The 25,086-nt window shown below is 33.5% G+C and overlaps 1 protein-coding gene across 1 annotated transcript in view; it reads left to right on the plus strand.

Moving 5' to 3' along the window:
* LOC146405656 (uncharacterized) overlaps nt 1-25,086 on the plus strand; it is a 118,253-nt gene that overhangs the window by 66,691 nt on the left and 26,476 nt on the right. Inside the window, exon 2 of the mRNA XM_085015289.1 lies at nt 9,824-9,944. Coding sequence (XP_084871415.1) covers nt 9,824-9,848 — 25 coding nt within the window. The 3' untranslated portion in view covers nt 9,849-9,944. The remainder of the gene's footprint in view (nt 1-9,823; nt 9,945-25,086) is intronic.

Genomic DNA, 25,086 nt, shown 5'->3' on the forward strand with positions numbered 1-25,086 from the left:
GTCCATAAACATATAAGGAAATAATCCTAACTATTCTTTTGAATAAAATAAAATGATATATGAGACTGTCTTATTTAAAATATACTGATCTACATTTTACATTTCTTTTAATTTTAAGAAAACTACTCCATGTGATTTGAAACATCAGTTTACTAGAATATCAACTGTGCATATTTATAAAACTTGAGTTTGAAACAATTTAATGACTGTGGTTCTTAATGGACCACAGCATTTTCAAATATGTTAAAATTAATCAAGAATACAACATCTATATTTTCAGACAATTTCTTTTTTTTTTTTTTGTCTTTTTAGAGCTGCACCTGCAGCATATGGAGGTTCCAAGGCTAGGAGTCTAATAGGAGCTACAGCTGCCAGCCTATGCCACAGCCACATCAATGCCAGATCCGAGTGGCATCTGCGGCCAACACCACAGCTCACAGGCAATGCCAGATTCTTAACCCACAGAGTGAGGCCAGGGATTGTACCTGAAACCTCATAGTTCCTAGTCGGATTCATTTCCACTGCACCACGACAGGAAGTCCTGTCAGGCAATTTCTGTTCTATTCTTTGATTTCCACGTTATAATTTTTTCATCAATCTAAAACCAATTTAACATAAACTTTTAAAAATGAAATATTTTTTTTTCCTAAATATAAAACCAACACATGCACAATGTAGAAAACTTTCAAAACACAGCTAAAACTTGAGGTAAAGTCTCAGTTTACTCAAGCCCTTGCTTTTAGGACTGTGGATATGAATGAAGTCACACTAAAATGGTAAATCTCATTTCTCTGGCAATGTTAGTGAGTTTTTCTTTCCATTTGATTTATACTGTACAATTAGGAGAATCCGCAAAGCATAATTCAGACTGTGTAATTTCATGAAGAATAACCTAAGGAGTTCCTGCCATGACACAGTGGATTCGGAATCTGACGGCAGTTGCTTGTTTCACTGCAGAGGAACAGGATTGATCCCCAGTGCAGAGCAGTAAGTTAAGGATTCAGCATTGCTGCAGCTGTGGCATAGGTCACAGCTGTATAGATCACAGCTGCAGCTCAGATTCAATCCCTGGCTTGGAACCTTCCAGGTGCTGCAGACTTACAGGTGCAGCAAAAAAAAAAAAAAAAAAAAAAAAAAAAGTATTATCCTGAAACAGCTTGTCAGTTCTTAGATGTATCCCTTAGTTTTCTTGAAAATTCATATATATTTCCTATAGGGACTGGGTAAGGTAATAAAACCAAGTGAAAAGACCACTACTGTACTCTCAGATAATGATACAGCTTTTAACATATTGTAATATATATCCCTTGGTCAGTGCATCAGTGCAAGAGGCATGACCTGTTGTAGACAATCCCCAACAGAAGACAAGTTTTAGGCTCTCCCTGGTATATTTACCACAAATGTATATAAACATTATCTAACCTTTCTTAACTTTTATATATTCAGTTCCAGTGTTATTCTATACATATATGTCTTATGTTTTAAATATGAGCTAGGAGAGTTCCCATTTTGGCACAGTGGAAATGAATCTGACTAGTATCCTTGAGGATGCAGGTTTGGTCCCTGGCCTCGCTCAGTGGGTCAGCAATCTGACATTTCTGAAAACTGTGTAGGTCACAGACACAGCTCGTATCCCACATTGTTGTGGCTGTGGCATAGGCCAGCAGCTGCAGCTCCTATTAGACCCCTAACCTGGGAACTTCCATGTGCCACACATGAGGCCCTAAAAAAAAAGCTAGTTTAGGATTGTGTTTCTTGCTTTTAAGCTAAATTTTATGAATATGAATGCTTTATTACATCACTGCATATTTAAAGTAATATTTTAATATATGCATAATGTTTTGCTGGGTAACTATAGGATGGTTTATTTATATTTTTATTGTTTAGGTTGTTTCCAAGTTCTCATTATCATAGATTCATCAAGCTATAAATAACTTTCTTAACAAAATTTATTTTATATTTTTGTTTTATTAGAATTGGTTCTTAAAAGGAGAACATTTTAAAGCTCTTGAAGTCAGTTGACTATCCTTCCAAATATATCCTTCCAATATACACTGAAATTTACAATCTTCAGGTGTACCCATATCTCCAGATCTTTGCTAGCCTTTAATTAACGGTCATTATTTTAAGTAGTGATACCCTCTTCTCATCTCTCTTAATGTTTTTGTTGCTATAAAATTTGTACATACTCTTAGTTGAGAAAATAATTGGAAAGTTGAAAGGTAGATTTTCACTGTCATATGTGAAACTGAAGGATGATATAAAAAAATTTAGAAGCAATGCATCTTGATTTAAATATATTTGAATAAAGCCTTTCTTTGTGATAAATTAATAATTTTAAACTTTCTTAGAGATTTGTCTTATCTGCAAATCAACAACAATCAACAACAATTCATAAATTCCCTTGTTTATAATGAATGCAAATATATATATGCAAATATGATATAATAATTTTGTTTGTGTTCATAGAAGCATAGCTTATTTGGGAATGTAAAAATGTATAAAGTAAAATCTGGGTGTTGAATATAGGGTGTGGCACAGTTTATGAGACTATATTATACAACCTCTTAATAGGGGGATTATGTCAATTACATTTAGCTATTTTATAAGGGTTGAAATTTTAATATGCTACTTTGAAGAGTTAGGGACAACTGAGCTTAAACCACTCATATATACCTCAAATCAATTACAAGATCATTGATAAAATGGATGTTCATATAACAATCCTTGTTTATCATATATAATCATGTAACCACCACAAGAAAACCATCAACCCAGAATTTTATATCCAGCAAAAATATTAAGATTAAAAATAAATTATTTTTTCAGATTATATAAATATGTATGTATTGTATATATACATATGTATGCATATTCACATACATATTGCCAGCAGAATTGCTAAAGGAAAGCCCTTCAGGTTAATGGATCAGAGACTATTTGGAAACTCTAGCCCTCAGGGAAAACAATAAAGAAGAAGAAACTCAGAAATGATAAATAACTGCATAAATTGCGAGGATTATTTTTGTCCATTTTTCTCTTGTTGTAAAACATAGTTATTTAAATTGAAAATTAGAGGATAGTCTTAGAGTTTCTTCATGCACATAGATTTAATACATATAGTAACTATAACGTAAAAGACATGGGGGAATATGGACCTACAGATTAATAAGATTTCATGTTGAGGACGATTAATGACTGTTATGCTCTCAATCAGCTTACCTAAAGCCCAATCAGAATTTAGCAAGCTGTTTTTTTGTTTTTTTTTTTTTTTTTGTAGAAATTTACAGGTTTGTTCTAAAACTTACATGGAAATGCAAAAAAAAAAAAAAAAGCTAGAATAAATAAATGTTTTTCAAAAAAGAACACATTAGAAGATTTAAACTACCTTAGCATTACTCCAAACTGTACTAATAAACAGGATGGTATTGATATTAAGGATAGAAATAGGAAGTTTAAAAATAGACAGATGTACTTCATTCCTTTTTAAATTATTTTTATTTTAAAATTTTATTATAGTTGATTTACAAGGTTGTGATAATTTCTGCTATACAACCAAGTGATTCAGTTATACATATACAGAATGGATATATGTATCCATTCTCTTTTAGATTTTTTTCCCAGATAGATTATCATAGAATATTGGGTAGAGTTCTCTGTGCTATAGCAGGTCCCTGTTGGCCAATCATTCCATATACCTCAATGTGTATATGCCAGTCCCAATCCCCCAGTACATCTGCCACCCCCACCTGGCGCCTTTGGTAACCGTAAGTTTCTTTTTTTTCTTTTTTTTTTTTTCTTCAAATTTTATGAGTCTCTTTCTGTTCTGCAAATAAGTTCATTTGTATCCTTTTTTATTTTATTTTTTAATGATTTTTATTTTTTCCATTACAGTTGGTGTATCCTATTTTTAGATTCCACATATAAGTGACATCATATGATGTTTGTCTTTCACTATCTGACTAATGTTACTTAGTATGATAATTTCTAGGTGCATCCATGTTGCTGCAAATAACTTTGTTTTAACAAGTATGCCAAAACAATTCAGTAGGGAAAGGTACATGTTTCAACAAATGATGTTGAAATAGATAGCCATTGAACAAAATATGAACGTGACCCATGCCTCAAACTTTTTTTAATAATTAACCAAAAAATAGAATAGAGATCTCCCTGTAAAAGTCAAAACTGAAATTACTAGAGAAGAGTTATGATAACAACATGGGTGTCCTTGGTTTAGGCAACATTATTTTAGGAAATTAAAATAAGTATGAACCATACAAGAATTACAGATACTGTACTTCATCAAAATTAAAACATTAAGAAAATGAAAACACAGAGTGGAATAGGAACAAATATTTGTGAAACATATATCTGATAAAGAATTTGTATCCAAAATTATCAAGAGCTCTTTCAAGTCAGTAATGAGAGGTCAAATTCATCTCAATGTGCTAAATATTTATATAAGCTCTATTGTGAAAAAGTTAAATAGAGATAAATGTGAAAAGACACTCAAAACATTAGCCATTAGGCAGTTGCAGATAAGACCCACAAAGAGATACAGCCACACTGTCATTAGAATATCTAGAGTTGTTTATAATACTAAGTGTTGAAAATATGTGGATTAAGTTTACTTCTCATATATAACTGGTATATCATTAATACATAAGTAAAATGAAAACATATGTGAACACAAATATATGTAAGCAGATATTCTACTTTTTTTTGTAATAGCCAAAACCAGAAAGCAAACCAAACATCTATTAAGTCATGGAGGAATACAAGAGCTGTGTTACATCAACCTAAATACTCTTCAGCAACAAAAATGGAACAAACTGCTCATACCACCACTGACATGAACAAATTTCAAAAGCCTTATGCTAAGTGAAATTAGTGACACAAAATATTATTTTATGATTATATTTGTATGATTTTATTTTAAAAAGTCAAATCTATAGTTTAAGTAGAATGTTTGCTATATGGCATTGGGGGTCATGCAGGGGCAAGAGGGAACTCATTTGGGAAATAGCATCATTGTATACTTTTTTTTTTTTATGTCCAAATCTGTGGCATATAGAAGTTCCTGGGCCAGTAATTGAATCTAAGCTGCTACAACCCCAGATCCTTTAACCTACTGTGCCAAGCTGGGGATCAAACTCCTACCTCCACAGTGACCAAAGCCACTGCATTTGGATTCTTAACCCACTGTGCCACAGTGGGAACTCCTCATTCTGTATCTTGATTTTGGTGGTAACTTATAAAAGAGTATATCTTTATCAAAATACACTGAACTATGAACCTAAAAATCACTGAACTTTATATAAATTATATCTTAAGTTGATTAACCAACAAATTAGTCAATATTGTGGAGTTTTAAAACCAAGAACATACCTTTCAACCATATGAATGCATATCTCTAACTCCTTCCCCAGACCCAGAAGTCTAGATGTGAAGCTCAGGAATAAATATATTTAAAAACCTCCCCAGGGACCCCCACGACAATTTAAAACATATTTCAATAGTGTCTTACGCATGCACTTTGAAAAACACTATAAAAAATTAAAAGACAATTTAGAGAATTAGAAAATAGGGAAAATAATTACAAATCACATGTCTGATTAAGAATTTGTATCCAGAGTTCCCGTCATGGCTCAGTGGAAAGGAATCTGACTAGGAACCATGAGGTTGCAGGTTCAATCCCTGGCCTCACTCAGTGGGTTAGGGATCTGGCATTCCTCTGAGCTGTGGTGTAGGTTGCAGATGCAGCTCGGATCCTGCGTTGCTGTGGCTGTGGTGTAGGTCAGCAGCTGTAGCTCTGATAAGACCCCTGGCCTGGGAATATCCATGTGCCATGGGTGTGGCCCTAAAAAGACAAAAGATGAAAAAAAAAAAAGGAATTTGTATCCAAATTATGCATATGATTAAAAAAATCCTTCAAAACTCAACTATAATGAAAAAATACCCAGATATTTTAAAAAGCACACAAATTTGAATAGGCATGTTGCCAAAGAAGAAATATAAATGACAAGCATGGGAAAAGAGTGCTCAATATCGAGCATTATTAGGAAAGTACAAATTAAACGAAAATAAGATAATAGTACACACCTTTCACACCAACTACAATAACTTAAACCAAGGATACTGATCATATAAAGTTTTAGAAATCATACAGAGGAACTGAAACTCTCAAAGTTGGTCATGAGAAGATAAAATATTATTACTACTTTAGTAAATAATTTTCCAATTTCTTAACGTGTAAACATATGATCCAGCCACTGCATTCCTGAGCCTTTACTAAAGAGAAAGAAATTATAAGTTTATTCAGAGACTTACTGAAATATATATGGTAGCTTTTTTTTTAATAACCAAAATTGTTTATCTCCAGGTGAATGGATAAACCGTCATATGGCAACGCAACATTATATTACTCAGCCATAGATGAATGTACTATTGATATATATTACAATATAGCTGAGTTGCAAAATAATTATGCTGAATGAAAAAGGCCAGACAAAATGCATACTGTATTATTTAATTTATATGCAACTCCATAAAACACAAACTAATTTATAGTTACAGAATAGAGATCAGTGGTGAAGGGGAAGGGCATTCAAAGAGTGGTAGAAGGAAAGCATTACAAAGCAGCACAAGGAAACTTTTAGAACTGATGGATATGTTTAGTATCTTAATTCTGGTAAGCAGTTCATGAGTGTATACATATGTCAAAACTTACCAAATTGTCCATTTCAAATATATACTTATTTTTGCATACTAAATATACCTCAATTTAAAAATTAAAAATTGCTGGAGAGAGGGAAAAAAAAAAAAATCCCAGGTTTTCTGATTATTTGGCTGATTTGAAAATCAATAACAAAGGAGTAGTCCAATCTGTGGGATTTCACTTTTAGAAATAATGAGTATTTTAGAATGTTTTCTTCCCTTCACATTTTTCCCAGCATGTCACTTGTATTTAATTATTTTAATAGCTATGAATTCTTCTGAAATTGCTTTGGAAAGGAAATAAATTTGTTTCAAGAGCAACTAGTCATTCATTAGCAGGTGGTGACTTTAATAGCTGATAATTCTTTTAAAATTCTAGTTAAATAATGATTCAAGTTATTAAAGTTTGCACTTTAAAAGTACTAACTACTCTAGTCATCCTCTGAACTATGTATCTTTAACTGCCATAACACCTGAGTGTTTTTATTGTGCCTATCTGTAAAATGAATAATCTGCAGTTGTGATGTCTGAAAATAGACTTTAATAGTTAACTGGTCTCTATCTGGTAGCTTTCCCCAAGGACCTGTCTTATTTTTAGTGGTTTTTTTTTTTTTTTTTCGAATGGAGTTATTTCTTTTTGCCGTCATTATTTTCTCTTTAAGTCTTATTTGTAATCTTCGCTAGGCTTTTAGAGTCACCCAAATTTGCCATCTTTGAGACACAATTTCCCTTGACTCAACTATATATGAAAATGCATTTTTTTTTTGTCTTTTTTTGCTATTTCTTGGGCCGCTCCCGCAGCATATGGAGGTTCCCAGGCGAGGGGTCCAATTGGAGCTGTAGCCACTGGCCTATGCCAGAGCCACAGCAACGCGGGATCCGAGCCACGTCTGCAACCTACACCACAGCTCACAGCAACGCCGGATCGGATCGTTAACCCACTGAGCAAGGGCAGGGACCGAACCCGCAACCTCATGGTTCCTAGTGAGATTCGTTAACCACTGCACCACGACGGGAACTCCCCATGAAAATGCATTTTTAACTTTATTGCAAAAGATAAACAGGGAGGAAGAAAAAATAAAAGTAATGACTCCATGTGCTAAGAATTGATAGGGGTTTTTAAGACACCCCCAGACTTTTACTAATATCTCATAACAATTAATAATAGGTTTGGTCTGTGGGGGAAGTGCAAAATTATGAGAAAAAAGCTTATCATCCTTGACATATACATTCATTTTATTTGTGTTAATATTTTCATGTTTTCAAAATAACAAAAATGACAATAGAACCTTGCCTCTAAATATTTTTCTAAATAGGACTGACGATGAATTCTCAAGAAAGATAGAAAGAAATGTGTATGTCTGTCTTTATTCGCTGTTTTCTTGAAACGAGATGTTGTGTTGCTGTTGAGCATCGGTGAAAGGGGAACATGTGTCCTTCTGCTTTACCAGCAAAACACCTGCTATGCAGTGCTCCATCTCTCCACTCTCTGCCTGCAACTTCACATGACCTTTATCAATATGTGTGTTTCCCCGAATTGATTTTTTACGGAAATAAATATGAATAACTGTACCCCATCCAATTTCTATTTGAGAGTTAACGTTTTACAGAATTAGAAATACTGTGGTCAAAGGGATTACAGTTAAAGCTAATGCTTCAGTGTTGGAGAAATCTCATTTGCCAATCTGGCACAGCATCTAACTTTGAAGGTCCTTCTAGCTGTGGAGAATGTTGTGGTAGATCCACAATCTTATACCCTCCATGACTCTTGCGTTAATTGGTTGTGTGTGCAGGTCAATCTCAGTCCTTTCCAGGTCGTCACCGTCCAAATTCCTTTTTAATAGAGGTATCATAACAAATGAAAAGCTGAATTGGGTTGCAGCCTTTATGAGAGAACATAGCAATTGTTATGGTTCATGTAGCAGCAACTGAGAGATGTAGTAAGGAAAGAAATGCTATCAATCAAAATAAATCACCAAGATAAATATTTGGTAAAAATATATTCATTATGGGAGAAGAAAATCTTTTAAAGTATCAGTATTATTATGAAAAGCTATTTTAATTTGTTGATGGAAGTTCATATTTTGATAGAATTTTTAAAAATCAGATTTGGTTAAAATAGTTTCCTTGTTGGGTTACAAATGTGAAAACTATTTTCTAAGAGTTTAGAAAGTTAGAGTTCTTCTAAGCATCTTCTATATCCTTTTGTTGATTTTAAGATAAATTTGATTTTATTTAAAAAAAACCTTAAAAAGGGCAGTCAAATAGAAAGGAAAGTCCCTGGTATAGTTTTCAATAAATCTTTCCAACAAAAAGAACCTTTACCATAAATTGATGCAGGTTTGAAGAAAACCAAGATAAAATTTTGTTTTGGGAAATTTGATTATATAAGCTGTATTAGTTTCTGAGAGTTGCTATAAAAATTTACCACAAACTTGGTGTCTTAAAACAAACACCAACTTACTCTGTCACAGTATTGGAGGCTAGAAGTCCAACATCAAGGTGTCAGCAGAGTCACGTTCCCTCTGAAAGCTCTAGGGAAGTGTTATCCTTTCTTGCCTCTCCCTCATTTCCATATGGTTGTGAGGAATCCTCAGCTTATAGCTCCACCTCTCCACTCTCTGCCTACAACTTCACATGACCTTTTTCTGTAGGTATCTTTATGCATTTCCAACTCTTATAAGATGTCATCATTGGATTTGCAGGCCACTTGAATTCAGTATGATGTTATCTTAACTAGTAATTATGAAGAACTTATTTCCAAATAAGTCAGATTTTGAGGTTGTGGGCAAGCATGGTTTTTAGAGGGATACTAATCAGTTCACTAAATATACCACAGAAACAGTTCTAATTAGTAGAGTTATATTTAGTCAGCTGTAATAGTAGAAATTTGACCATTTTTTTCTGTGGTAGGTAGGATCAGTGCTCAGTATCATCTGGATCTCCTTTGGGCTTACAGAGAAAATTCAATTTTCTAACATTTTTTTGACTAAAATAGAGCACTAAAACTTATTGTTATCATAGTGTTGTAAGCAGAGTGATATATCCTTACTTCTAGGCTAAATCTTTTTAATTATGAGACTTTCTACCTCTTTTCCTATTGCAGTGACCAAATGAGCTCATATTTATAAAGAATTGATTGACACAAACAACAGTGCAGCCTACATTATCCTGGACCATTTGTCATTTTGTGGCATTGAACCAACCAAACACACATTGGATATTCGGTAAGTGAGAAATAGTTAATGATTGTGTAAGAATTAACCTAATGTGGTCATTTTTCAGCTGTATACCTTACCTAATTTATCCAATATTCCCTTCACTACTCTCCCATTCACCAATTATTAGTCAGATACTCCAGTATTTAATAGTTGTCCTTATCTGTAGTTTGGTTGTATAACCAACCAAATCTCAACTATTCTGTATTACAAAAAAAAAAAAAACATAATTAGAAAGTATATTTAATTTGGTGCTTAGCAAATCCACAAACTTCAGGGGCTGAAGAAACTTTATTTTCTGATTTATGGTCCTCCAAGAATAAACATTCTATCAGATGTCTTAGTTCCTTAAAAATGTTGTATTTGAAAATATAAAACAATTCAAAGTATAGACTATCAATGAAAAATATGTAAATGTCTTAAGGAAATAAAATGATTACATAGTATCTTTTTATTTCCACGTTCCATAATTTTAATAGTGGGTTTATAATAAAAAATCAGGGTTGTGAACCACAAGAAGATATTCTATAATGTTTTATTAATTGGTATACAAAGTGACTCCTTTCTAGATAATACTATATCCATGAAGCTATATAAGTGAGCACATGTTGTTACACATTCTATAGTCCTTGAAATGAAGAATTTGCAGTGGATATGGATTATAAAGAGACTCTAAGGCATAAAAATATGGCAGTAACATAAAAATTACAAGTCAATTACCTGCAGAAAAAAATTATGTGGGACAACTTAAGAATATAAATGTAAGGAATACACACTTGTTTTCAACTTCAACTCCCATAATAGAGCAGACCCAATTACAGTATGTTCCAAATGAGAAGGCTAATTAGCTGCTCAAAACTGGCATCTTTGTGATATGACATATTTCAGATCTCAACATTTTAGCTTATTTATTTATTTTGTCTGTTTAGAGCCACACTCATGGCATATGGAGGTTTCCAGGCTAGGGGTTTAATCAGAGCTGTAGCTGCTGGCCTACATCACAACCACAGTAATGCCAGATCAGAGCTGCATCTGTGACCTACACCAGAGCTCATGGCAACATCTGATCCTTAGCCCACTGAGCAAGGCCAGGGATCAAACCTGTGTTGGCTCTTATTCTTTTTGTGTCATTTTTTTTTTCTTTTTTGGCCACCTTGTGGCATATGGAATTACCCAGCCAAGGGGTTAGATCTGAGCCACAGTTGTGACCTTCACCACAGCTGCAGTTGTAGCAACGCTGATCCTTAACCCACTGTGCCAGGCAGGCTATTGAACCTATGTCCCAGCACTGCAGAGATGCTGCCACTTCCATTGTGCCACAGCAGAAACTCCTGGATCTCAACATTTTAGTTTCAAGAAAATATACTTTAATTTGTAGCCTTCATTTATATTTTTATTTTATTTTATTTTAGATTTTAGTTTATGTATTTATATTATATATAAAATATTTATTATAATATATATTTAGTATATATACACATATGTACTATATAGTGTGTCATGGAGAATACTTATGATATGTGTGTATGCATATGTGTGTGATACAGACATATTGCTTCCTAAATAATTTTTTAATTCTTTCATTTTGATTATATTTTATGAATCAAACAAACATATATTGGCTTCATAGGAGTATTACATGATACAAAGTATGAGAGAGAAAAGTATTACCTTCTGGTACCCAAAACAGTTTTTCAGATGTGTTGAGGGACTCTTTATCACTTTATTTAAATAACAATTATATTTGATGTTTTCTTTCTCCAAGAGTCATTTTTACCCAGCCATAATATCCTTTAGTGTATTACAAAAATTTCATTGGATCATTAAAATTATAAAATTAAAGAGAAGAATGAAATAAAACACACATGCTACTGTAGGAAGGTGTGGAAGGGAACATGATGAGCAGAAGGATGTTCCAACCTACCCAATTTTACTATCTTCCTTTGGCTGCATTGCCAAGGTATGAGTTATTAATTCCAGAAAAATATATTTTAGGTAATACTGAATCATGGAGACTCAATTCATGACCACAAGGAATTATAAATTCAACTGGACATTAGCTGAGCCAACCTGAGCATCAGGTAGTAAATAAAAAGCAGTGAGTCCAATGAAATCTACAGAAAAGAAACTTTGAGGGATAGAAGAAATTATCTAGGTGTAATTGGACTTCTAATTTAATGTTTTTCTCATAAATTTATAAGTTTAATTTTTTTTTTGGTCTTTTTGCCTTTTCTAGGGCCGCTCCCATGGCATATGAAGGTTCCCAGGCTAGGGGTCGAATCGGAGCTGTAGCTGCTGTCCTACGCCAGAGCCACAGCGACGCAAGATCCAAGCCGTGACTGCAACCTACACCACAGCTCACGGCAATGCCAGATCCTTAACCCATTAAGCAAGGCCAGGGACCGAACCCATAACCTCATGGTTCCTAGTTGGATTCGTTAACCACTGTGCCACAACGGGGACTCCTATAAGGTTAAATTTTTCATAAATAAATGAATCATGAATTTGTGTGTAACTTATAACATGTTTTGAGCCAGTACATTTAAAGCTTATGTATGCATAATTTATATATATATGTCATATATGTGTCAATAAGAATAGATTATATTTTCACTAATTTAGATTTACCTTTTATGGCATAGCATAGAATGGATCTGAAAATAAAATGATTCTTCTCTATCCTAGAGCTAGTCATTTGTGAGGAAATAAAATAATCATTCAACCCATATTGGATCACTTGGTATATATAAGATTATGTCAGAAAAGTCTCCTTAGATTTTTGTTACTTTTGTTAATTACAATAAATACATTTTTCAGATAACTGAAATCCTACCAGTTAGAAACACAATTCAGCATGTCACTTGTAAATCCCTATATGAAAAGAAAATCAGTAATAACAATACTAACATTAGAAGGGGGAGGAAGAAAAACTATTGAATTAGAAAGATCCCAAGTCATTTTTTTTCTAATTATAGAGCTCACATATATCTAAATTTATGTATTAAAAAGCATTGTCAAAATTCACACTGCTATATTTTTTCTTCATTTTCTTTTAAATAAACACAAATGACAAGGAAGTAGGCTGTTTTTAGAAGCCTATTCCAACATACTATTTCTAGTACATGTAATAAAATTACTTACTATAGATTGAAAATAATTTCCTGAATTTTCTAATTTTAAGATAATAGCACACAATGAGAACTCTGAAACTTTGTAATATTCTAAAATGACTTACGAATTAATAAAAACTGTGGCATATAGTTAGCACATACTTAGTGTTTATCTTTCCCCATTGGAAATTGATACTTCATTTGAGCAACTATTTGGAAAAATACTCCTAGTCATGTTGCAGGAAGCCTAATTTCTACTTATTATTAAATCAGAACATTTAAACTTTTTTCATTGTGTATATGAGCTGTTATGAATTGTTGTTTGCAAAAAACAAAAACAAAAACAATGTCACTGAGTTGGGAATGTTGAGCTAAACAGTTTTTTTTACTATTATAAGAATTTGCATAACTTGAATGGCCAAATATTTATGGTGAAATTAGAAGATGGAATCGCTTCAGTACAATATTTTTTAGTGTCATTTGACTATGGGTAATTTTTTCCATAGCATAACAGTTGCCATGTTACCGAACTAGGGTTCCACACAACACCACTTCTGAAGCACTTCTCCAAGCTATAACACAATTTTGTCGATGAAATTCTTGCCTCTTGCTTACTTACTTCCCCATCTACTATTGACAAAATTCAGTCAATCTTACATGTGATTCTTCTTTTTTTTTTTTTTTTTTTTTTTGTCTTTTGTCTTTTTTGTTGTTGTTGTTGTTGCTATTTCTTGGGCCGCTCCCACGGCATGTGGAGGTTCCCAGGCTAGGGGTTGAATAGGAGCTGTAGCCACCGGCCTACGCCAGAGCCACAGCAACGCTGGATCCGAGCCGCGTCTGCAACCTACACCACAGCTCACAGCAACGCCGGATCGTTAACCCACTGAGCAAGGGCAGGGATCGAACCCGCAACCTCATGGTTCCTAGTCGGATTCGTTAACCACTGCGCCACGACGGGAACTCCTACATGTGATTCTTCTTTATGCCATTGCCCTTAATGTTCACTATTGCCATTTGGCTTTTCCCAGTGTATTTTGTCCCATTCTCCCCGAACTCTCTTCTGTCCTCCATTTCACTGTGATCCTGTGCTTTCTTTAGCACAGATGCTTCACATACCTCTGCAGCTATTTCCTGTCTTTACAGCTTAAACGCCATATCTTTGAAGCTTTCGTAAATAATTCTACTCAAAATAACTTCTTTATTATCCCAAATGTTCTATGAGTCTATAACTACAAGGATTACCTGTATCTATTTTTGTGGTATATGTATCTACTTTGACTCAAAATTTTGGTTGTTTTTTTTTTTCCCCCTTTAAAAACAAGTAGAATCAGTACAGCTTATCAAGTATTTCCAATTTTCCTTATGTATCCACAGTAGGATAGCACTTTACTGACCGTTGAAATTAGGGTCATGTGACTCCATCAACATTATGCTAAGTGAAGTAAGTCAGATAGAGAAAGGCAAATACTGTACTTATATGTGGAATCTAAAAAAAAATAGAACAAACTGGAGTTCCCTTATGGTACATCAGGTTAAGAACCTGGCATTATCACGATAGTGGCTCTGGATGCTGCTGTGGCCTGGGTTCCATCACTGACCTGGGAACTTCCACATGCCATAGGCATGGCAAAAAACCAATGATACAAGGAAAAAAAAATGTGTAAAAGGATAAAGAAGTGATCCTTAAAATTATAACTGTTTATTGAAGTAATGAGCTCAACTCTTAAGTTTTTGTTACCAAATTCAGGAAAATGCTACCAGCATAAAGACAACAACTAAATTTATTTTAGTTTAAAAATATCAAAATAAAAAGGTTTTATCATCATGAAATTCTATTCAAAGTTGCCTCCGTCATTGTCTGCAACTTACTGACCTGTATTCACTGATTATCCATAATACAACTATTCCAAACTTAAAGACAAGCATGCAAGTTTCCATCTTTTTATTACTACATATGAAAATCAATAAGCTTCTAAAGAAATAAAACTAAATGTTAAAAGATGGATAGCAAAGTGATCTTATTTATACCGGACTTCTAAAATTTAAAAGAACCTGATCAGAGCCTTCAGTATGCATGCCTTCTGACAGGTATGTTATCATGGATTTCTACAAATCATGGACATTGAATTAAAATAACCTATCATGTTCCTTCCCTAGCAAAGACTTTTTGCCCTTCTATGATAAAACAACATGGGTGTCCCATAGTTTGTGAACTCTCAGGGATTTGTTGAGTCCCTAGAATCATAAAGAAAAATGTCTGTGTTTATGACTTTGTGGAATTTTGAGAGTACTGAAGACCACTGTGGTTGCATCTCTATTCTTTCCCCATTCTCTTACACTATACATCACAATGCAGTAAGTGATATTGACCACAGGGTTAGGCACTGATTGAATTCTGATTCATTTTACGAACAGAAATTGTGACCTATTCGAAGGCTGTTGGATCAATATAAGGTGTTGTGGCCAGTGTTAAAATAAAATGTGGATATTTTGTTATCTGAAAATTTTATTTTAGCAACGTATACTTATGCACAGCATAACATATGTACCATATGTACATGTATAGGTCATATGCACCTAATGATTTTCAGTGTAAATGTCTGGTTTTGCTTGATGAGATTTGTCATCAAATAAGTTTAAACATACTCATCTGAGCAGTGGGTATAGGGTTACTCCTATTCTATTGCCAGAGATTCAGGATTCCTTAAACAGGGGCAGACCTAAACCAGACAGTGCTTTACAATCCCCTGACTATGTAAATTAGTACTATGAAAGGTTTACTGGGAACCTTTTCTTTTCTCTTTTGAGAAAAGCTTTAGAAGTGATTTTTTCTCCCTTCTTTTGGAAACTGAGTATGAACATGCAGAGCCTAGAATATCTGCAGTTTTCTGGATGTCAGCCTGGAGAGAATTCACACAAATTACTCTAGAGCAACATGGACAGAGCCTTGATGTAACTGTCTTCCTTTCAACTTCCTCAGTTATATAAACACAAAAGTCTCTTATGTTTAAGCTAGGATAGCCAAGAATGATAGCAGGCAAAATACTCAATGTAAAATATCACAGATCGTACAGAACCAATACAGTAGGAGCCTTTATAATATTTGCCATAGTAGTGAAGTACTAAGTTCAATTGCTTGCAAAGAAAAACTAAACAATAATATAAAAATAATAGAGTATATTACTCTTGTCAAATAGAAATATAGATCAGGCAGCTAATGGCATTGTTTAAGAGACTTGAAGATACCAGATATAAAGTCTTGGCAATGCACTTGGTTATTTCCTTATGGATAAAGGATACCTGCTTTATCACCAGACGTCCCGTTTGAATTTTGTGCAGAAAGAAGGAAATGCTTAAAAGATGAAAGGAAAAATGGGAGATATAGATTTTCTTTTTATGCTGGACATATTGGGATTAGAACAAAATTAGAGTTCTTATTAGGGGATAAGGAGAAAATGTATAGTAGACAAGGAACCAGCTGTCTACTCTTCCATGTCTATTATAGCATAAAAAAAAAAAAAGAGAGAGATTTCAGTGGTGCTAAGAAATTTACCCTTTTCTCATGTACTCCAGTGAGATAGGATAGCAGGAGTGTTATCCATTGTTCCAATGTTAAATTCCAGGTATTCTGAATTGTAGCTATTGTAAGACACAATAACCCACTTGTGGCTCAGTGGGTTACATATCCAGCATTGTCACTGCTATGCCTTGGGTTTGATTCCTGGCTCTGGAACTCATGCATGCTTTCAGTGTAGCCAAAAATGAAAAAAAGAAAAGGAAAAAGAAACCAATTCTAGGTATTCTAGAAATCCAGGGAAAGATGTATTTTTCAGACATCTCAAGGAAGAAGATAGAAAAGTCATTAGGTTGTACAAGATTAAATGCCTCTCTAAGAGGAGGGAAGACTAATTCTGCATGATCATTTTACAAAAAGGATAAATCAGCTGCATGACAGCTACTGTTCAGAATACTAAAATTCTAGCAATATCAAGAAAGAAATAATGATCCACAGACCAACTTAAAACTGCTCATTATACTGAGAAAATACAATTCCTAGTAGTATGACAGAATGTATCTCTTGAAATAGCTACATTATCCATCTTTAAAAAGAAAATAATGAAAGAAAACTTCTCTCATGAGAGTTACCAATTGAAGAAAAATTTATGGCTAAAGATTATACAATGAATGAATTATCTCACATTGTGAATGTAAAATTAAGTTTATCTTGGTATATCTCATCTATCTACATTATACATACATACATATATATACACATATATATATAAATTTTCAAGGAAATCTTAAGGATTTGAGATCAAATAACTCTGGATCAGACATTTCAAAAGAAGTTAATTGTCCACTCAATTAAATGAAAATATGATTTTATCTTCATACAGTTCTGGCTGTTTGAGATGATCATTCATTTGCAAAGTAAAACATTGTTTACTCCTTGAACAAAGTAGCTACTGAAAATATTTTACTGATAAAATCAGAAACACTGCTCTTTAGAAATAAGCATATAAATTGTTAATTTTTTCATTGCTGACCTGACGGTAGAAGGTATGGGGGAAGGAAAAATAGACCAGTACCTAATTTTATTTTGAAATTTAAATATCTGTCTCACAAAAATTGTAGGAAAATAAAGAGAAAAACAATAGGATACAAAAATATCTGAATAAACCAATTAACCAGCTTTAACTAGTTGACTTTTATAGAAGTCAACCAAAGACCAGAATGTACATTTACTAAGACCATAAAACAAGTGTCAATTAATCTAAAATGATTCAAATCACACAAAGTATTTTCTCTGACCACAAATGAGTTAAATTAGAAATCAATAAACAAAATATATGTAAAATTCACAAATATTTGAAAATGGAACAGCACATTTCTAAATACTCAAAAGGAATACAAGCAAAAATTTAAAAATATTTAACTGAATGAAAATGAAAATTATAATTTGCAAAAGCCCATTGAAGCACTACTGAAGAAGAAATTTATAGCAGTGGTGCCTTTATTAGGAAAGAAGAAAGTTCTCAAATCAAAAACCTCAGCTTCTACCTTAAGAAACTAGTAAATGAAAAGTAATTTCAACCCAAAGTAAGCAGAGTAAATTGAATTCAAATTATGCAGATAAAAATACTAAAGTGGAAAAAATGTAATTTATGAAAGAAAATATTATTGTAATCAAAAATGGGTTTCTGAGTTTTTGAGATCACAAAATTGATCAATCTATAGGTTATCAGATCAAGAGGAAGAAGAAGAAGAAGAAAAGACATGTTTACAATGCTAGAAATGAGAGCTGTTACATCACCGGTGGTTCTGCAGACTTTAAAAAGATAAACAGAATATTACGAATGACTTTATTGCAATAACTTGACAGTATAGATGAAACAGACACATTCCTTGATACTGCCTATTAAAGATCACTGAAGATTAAAACAGTGAGCAGAATAGAGCAAAACTCCAGGCCTAGCTTATTTCATTAATGAATTCTACCAAATTCCTAAGAAATAACTAGTGTAGTACCAATACTACACAAACTTTTCCACAAATTTAACAAAGGGGAAATACTTTCCAATCAGATGAAGACATCCCCCCCCCCAAAAAAAAAAAAAAATTCGAAACAGTATTCTCATGAAGGTAGATGTAAAAATCCTTAACAAAACTTAGTAAACTGAGGGTTTATCTTTACATATAAAGAGGGTCTATCTCTCAGGAATTCAAAATTGGATTAAAATTCAAAAACTGATATAACACACTTTATTAACACTAAAAAAGGAAAATAGAAAACACAATATCATATAAGTAGTTTCTAAAAAGCATTTGACAAATCTAAAAGCCAATCCTGATGAAACTCAGTGACTCATGAATAGATGGGAATTTCCTCAATTGTATGACATAAATTTGTGAAAAGCCTAGTACTAACAGAAAACCTAATGGTGAAACACTGAATTTATTTGCAACTTTATCTGAGATTTTAGGCAATGAAATAAGCCAACAAAAGGCAATAAAAGTAATCCAATTGAAAAGGAAGTAATGAAACTCTTTATTGCTAGAAAACATGATCATTTGCATAGAAAATTCTACAAAACTTTCAAAAATCTGCTAGAATTAATAAGTGTATTTAGCAAGTCAACATCGTACCAGATCAATATACAAAAATATCATTAGCGTTTCTGTAAGCTAGCAATACAATAAAATATACACCATATATTGTGGCATCACGAATTTGAGGTCCTTAAGGATAAATTTGATGAAATACATATATGAGACCATTATCATGAAATACGAAAATCATTATTTTTTTGTCTTTTTGTCTTTTTAGGGCCATACCCACGGCATATGGAGGTTTCCAGGCTAGGGGTCTAATCAGAGCTGTAGCTGCTAGCCTACACCAGAGCCACAGCAATGCCAAATCCAAGCCGTGTCTGCAACCTACACCACAGCTCATGGCAATTCCAGCTCCTTAACCCACTGAGTAAGGCCAGGAATCGAACCCACAACTTCATGGTTCCTAGTTGGATTTGTTTCCACTGCGCCACAACGGGATCTCCGAAAATCATTTTTGAGAAACATCATAAACCATCTAAATTGGAGTTCCCGTCGTGGCTCAGTGGTTAACGAATCTGACTAGGAACCATCAGGTTTCAGGTTCGATCCCTGGCCTTGCTCAATGGGTTAAGGATCTGGCGTCGCCGTGAGCTGTGGTGTAGGTTACAGACACAGCTCTGATCCTGCGTTGCTGTGGCTCTGGTGTAGGCCGGCGGCTACAGCTCCAATTAGACTCCTAGCATGGGAACCTCTATATGACACAGGTGCGGCCCTAAAAAGACAAAAAGAAAAAAAAAAAACTAAATTAATGGAAAGCTACACTGTTGTCCTGGGTCAGATCACTTGATATTTTTAAGATATAAATTCTCTCCATATTGATCAATAGATTCTACCTAAACAAATCAAGATCCCAGCAGGTTTTTTTTTTTTTTTCGTTTTTGTAAAAAGCGTCAAGCTGATTCTGAATTTCAAATGGAAATGCAAAGAGCTTACTGTATTCAAACAATTTTGAAAAAATACAAATATTCAGGAGCGACAGTACCTGATTTCAAGACTTTATAAAGCTATAGTTTTAAGGTAGGTTTGTACTGGTCTATTGCAATAAAATAGTTAAGCCAGAAATACAACCAAATGTTTATGGCTAACTGATTCTGACAAATGTGCAAATATGAATTAATGGAGTAAGAATAGGCCTTTCAACAAATGGTGATTGAAAAAGAGGATGTCTGTTTGCAAAGGAAAATGAAATGTGAACTATACCTTAAATCATTAAGAAAAAATAACTCAAGATGGAACATAGAATTAAATATATAATCTAAAAGTCAATAATATCAGGAAAAGAGTATAGAGAAATTATTTAGGATCGTAGGTTTCTTAGATCTGACACAATTTTTTTTTACAAGGGAAAATATTAATAAATTGGACCGGATCAAAACTAAAAATGCCTGCTCTTTGAAAGACAGTCCAAAGAGAATAAAAAAGAAGCCACAGATTGGAGAAACAATTTATCAGTCATAAAGAAATTGTATCCAGAATATATAAAGAATGCCCAAAAGTGAATAATAAGAAAAAACACATAAAGTTTAGATCAGACACTTCATAAAAGAAGATATATGGATGGCATATAAGCACATGGAAAGTTGTTAATGACATTATGTATTTAAAAAGACTTAAACAAGAATGTTCATTTTAGCTTTATTTACATTAGCTAAAAACTGAAAACAACATAATTGGCTATCCACAGGTGTATGGATAAACAAATTATGGCATATTTGGTGCAGTGGCATGCATCCAGCAGTATAAAGGAACAATGTGCTACGTGCAACAACATAAATGAATCTCAACATAATTATACTGAGTGAAAGAAGTCAAACAAAAATGGAAACTCCAAAAAATGCAAGTGTAATCCCTCGTGGTTGCCTAGGAACAAGTAAGAGACTGGAGGAAAGGACAGAGGATTTATAAAGGAACGTGAGGAAACTTTTAGAGATATTCATTATCTTATTATGGTGCAAATTCTATCGATGTACACATCGCAAAACATATCAAACTGTACACTTTTTATATGTCAGTTTTACTTAAATTAAAAATAAAAGACAAGAAAAGGCAGATGGTAGTATGGTATAGTAACAAAATAAATTTTTAAAAAGATAATGATGCAGAAAATAATAATGAATCCTGGCTACATTTCACACACTCTTCTAAGATGTTTACATCTATTACTTCATTTAAGCCTTCAAAATAACAGTATAACCTCAGTATCATAGTTACCTAGTTTTACAATTGAGAAAGTTGAGGTTAGGTAATTTACATGGGTTATTTGGCCAATAATGAGTATAGACTAGAGTATAGACTACATTTAAATACTGAGAATTTAGGAGTAACTAGTTCTGAACTATGTATTATTGGCTAGCACTAATGACTTTCCTATATTTTCTCTCAATGACAAACACATTTGGGCTATTTACTTAATGACAATAATAAGTTACTAAAAATACTTTTAGTGGAAGCTATACTTCATATAAATAGGATTCTGCTCTGTTTCCTTCTATATCTCTCATGCATAGAAACAGTGCCTAGCATATAGCTGAAGCTCATTAATCATATGTTGAAATAATTTACTGAAGGAAAAAATGAAGGTATGATATTATCACAACTCAGATGCAGCCCTATTCAATATTAATCTTTATCTTCCTTGTACTTCCTCCCAACCCTTTGCTTATATCAATAGACTATGTCACACTTGGTTCTAAAATTTCATGGAAGTGTTTGTCTTCTCCACTGGAATGAAACTTCTGGAAAGAGAGCTGCACCTTATTCACTTCTGAATTCTGAGTTTTTGTTCATGATTGGCTTTCAATATTTGGCACTTTAGAATTCATTTCACACATTCTTTTTGGAAGTAGTGGTGATAAATTAGATGCCTTTTTATTTTAGCTTTGGAACTTAATTCCCTGTCTTGGTCAAGAAGTGAATCTGTTCTCAGGGAGAAAACCAGCAACATTTTCACTGTAGACAATATAACAGGTGTCTTTCTACACCAAGCCTGAACTGGCCCAAGAAAAATGTATTTCTTAAGAAATATGCATTGAAGATCAAAGTCCATCTTCATGACGATCTGCTTTATTTATCTACCTCTGTTCTGGATAACAGAGTTGGACATTTTAGCATGATGAGTTGCCTACACTTATTTCTCTGATATCCATACCATAGCAAAGTCCAGCTATAGTAAATCTAGACATGTGCTAAATTTCCCTTTTGACTTAATGTTCTGTTTTGTGTTGGACCAGATCCACAAGGGACAAGAAACGGAATTCTGATTTAACTGCTTTATACGTTAAAGCAACCAGTTGCTAAAATAGGCAATAAAACCAAAATGTGTATATCATGAAGCCAACATGGCTAACAGGTAGGTATTAGCTTTAAAAACTCAGGAGGTTTTATGGTGATAAACAACATGATGTGTGTAGAAAAGGTTTATAGGGCTTAAATATTCTCAAATTCCTGAGAAAAGCAGTTTTAGCCACTCTCTAGCCCCCATTTATCTTCAGGAAGCATTGCAGTGCTAGTGGCAAATAATACATAAACATGTTCATTAAAAATAATAGGGAACTTGATGCACTTATTACAGAAGAATAGATGTTATTTTAACCACTTATTTGGATATATTGAACATTTTAAAATGAAAAGAGACATGGCAGTGTTCCATTGGAGAGCTCACATACATATATAAAAAGCATAGTAAAGATTTCCCCCCACACATATGTCCTGGATAGAGGCTCTGCTGAGCTGTGACTCTGGGGTGGGGCAGTTACATCTGAAGAGGATTGGGATAAGCTTGACAGGTGGTGTGAGCCAGACTTCTTACACAGGAGTCTGGGACAAGGGCACCAAGGCACCCAGGTGTTATTTTGTCCCTGGTTGCCCCTGCTGACTCTGCAGAATTCCCAAGATCCCGAGAGACTGGGCTTCCTCTGGAAAGAGTTGTTGCTGCCACAACAACTCAGGACTGATTCTTTCATTCTGAGCCACACCTGTTTCTCAAAGCGTCCTAGCCCATCTCTTTCTGCCCCTCCTTCAGATTCCTACCTTCTCCACACGAAATCCCCCCACCTCCCCCTCCCCTACCTCCACCACATATACTCCAAGCCACACAAGTGCACCCTGTAGGCTCCAACCTGCATCCTGTTTGCTTTCCTGGAAATCTTCATTCTGTTCCACCCAACCTAGTCCCCAGCCTTGGCTGCCAGCATTCCCATAAAAAAGCTAAACTAAATTAAAAGTTTTGAAAGTTGAACATATTCTCATCAAAGTCTTCTTCTGCTGCCCTATTTTAATTATGAATAAAATATTTTGTGAAGTGTTTTACTAAATGCATTAATTACTTAGATACTATAACAACTATGAGGTCATAGACTTTTAAAAGTGAATTAATTATAGAGATATTATACCTACCTCTGTTCCAAATCCCATCTTATGCCAGAAAAAAAAGCCTTAAAGTGTAATTCTAGTTGTATAATAAGGATATTTCTGCCTTGAATGTTTATAACATGCTGAATGAAAATCAAATAATAAACCATTTTTCTATCTTTGCTGAGGTTTTTATCAAAATATAATCTTTCATTTATTCATTATTTTGTAATAGCTTTCTTCACATAATGAGTAATAAATGCAAGGCATTTTGCTAAACAAAGAATACAGCAGTGAGAAAGATAAAGAGGGCCTCTGGCCTCAGGGAACATGATACATTCATTTTAAACCTACAAGCAAAATGCTTCGTATGCATAATATAGTCATTAAAGAGGAATTGATAAGTTCAGTTTTGGTATGTGAACTCTTATTTTGTGCCAAGTGTCATGCTAAGCAATTCACATACACTAAGCAGTATAACTTACATATAAAAATAACACATTTAAGTTATCATATATGATGGAAAATAGTTGCTCAAAGAAAATATGAAAGAGATTTTTATATAAATTCTTTCTATCAAAACAATAGTCTGGATGATGCATTACTAGATGTAAAGTCTATTTGAATTTTGTAAAACAGAATATTGTGTTGTACCTTTACATCAGATACTTTTAAATATCTATTTAACTAGTTTTTCTTAGAGGAAAAAAGCAATATTTTTCTTGCACAATTTTTGGTATACCAATCTTAGAGAAACATTGTATCTCTATTAACTGGAATTTCTTTGTTTAGGGGGGAAAGGAAATTATTTTGACATGAAACATTTTACTGTGTCATCATGTCCTGTGTCATCCTTGTTTCATTTTTTGTTTTTTTCTTAGTACCTAAAATATGTGACACAATGACATGAATATTTTAGAAACACAGATCTGATACTTTTGAATTTCAAAACAGGCAAATTTTACACAGAATTATCATTACAGACTACCTTCTCAATGAAAGGTTTTCTCTGTGTAGAAGTTTTTTATTTCTGTCTTAGCAATTCTCCTACCTATTTCTTAAGCACATTCTTATTTTTCAACAATTTCTGATCCTTTGTTTTTTAATTAAAAAATAATCCCAGCTCTTTTCACTCCCAGTATGGAAATGGTGAGGTTTTTATCCATGATATTGATGTTAATGATACCTTGTTTCTCTATAAACTAATTATCTTTTTATTTTTATACACAATATATCCTTTACTTAATAACTATCACTGAGTGCCAATAATATTTGAGATCTGTGGTAAGCTGCTAAAAACGTCACCAAATTTATAAATATACATATTCCCAAGAAAGTCAATTAAAACAAAAAGTAGAGAAAATACATTTATGGGGGGGGATGCATTGATTATAAAATGAAAGATAAATCACCAAATGAAATTTCTTCAAATTTGGAAGAGTTCTCTCCTAGTTTTTAATATTTGAAATAATTTTTATGCATTTTTATGTCTGCAACCAAGACAAAAGAACTGAAGAGAATTCTTTAAGTGCATCAAATTAGTTGTGGGAATGAGTTGGTTGGTCAGGCAATTCCAC

Source organism: Sus scrofa, chromosome 2 (assembly GCF_054392235.1).
Source record: "Sus scrofa isolate SSC_HxYL_T2T_F1_AM1 chromosome 2, Sscrofa_HxYL_maternal_Yorkshire_Landrace_v2.0, whole genome shotgun sequence".
NCBI lineage: Eukaryota > Metazoa > Chordata > Mammalia > Artiodactyla > Suidae > Sus > Sus scrofa.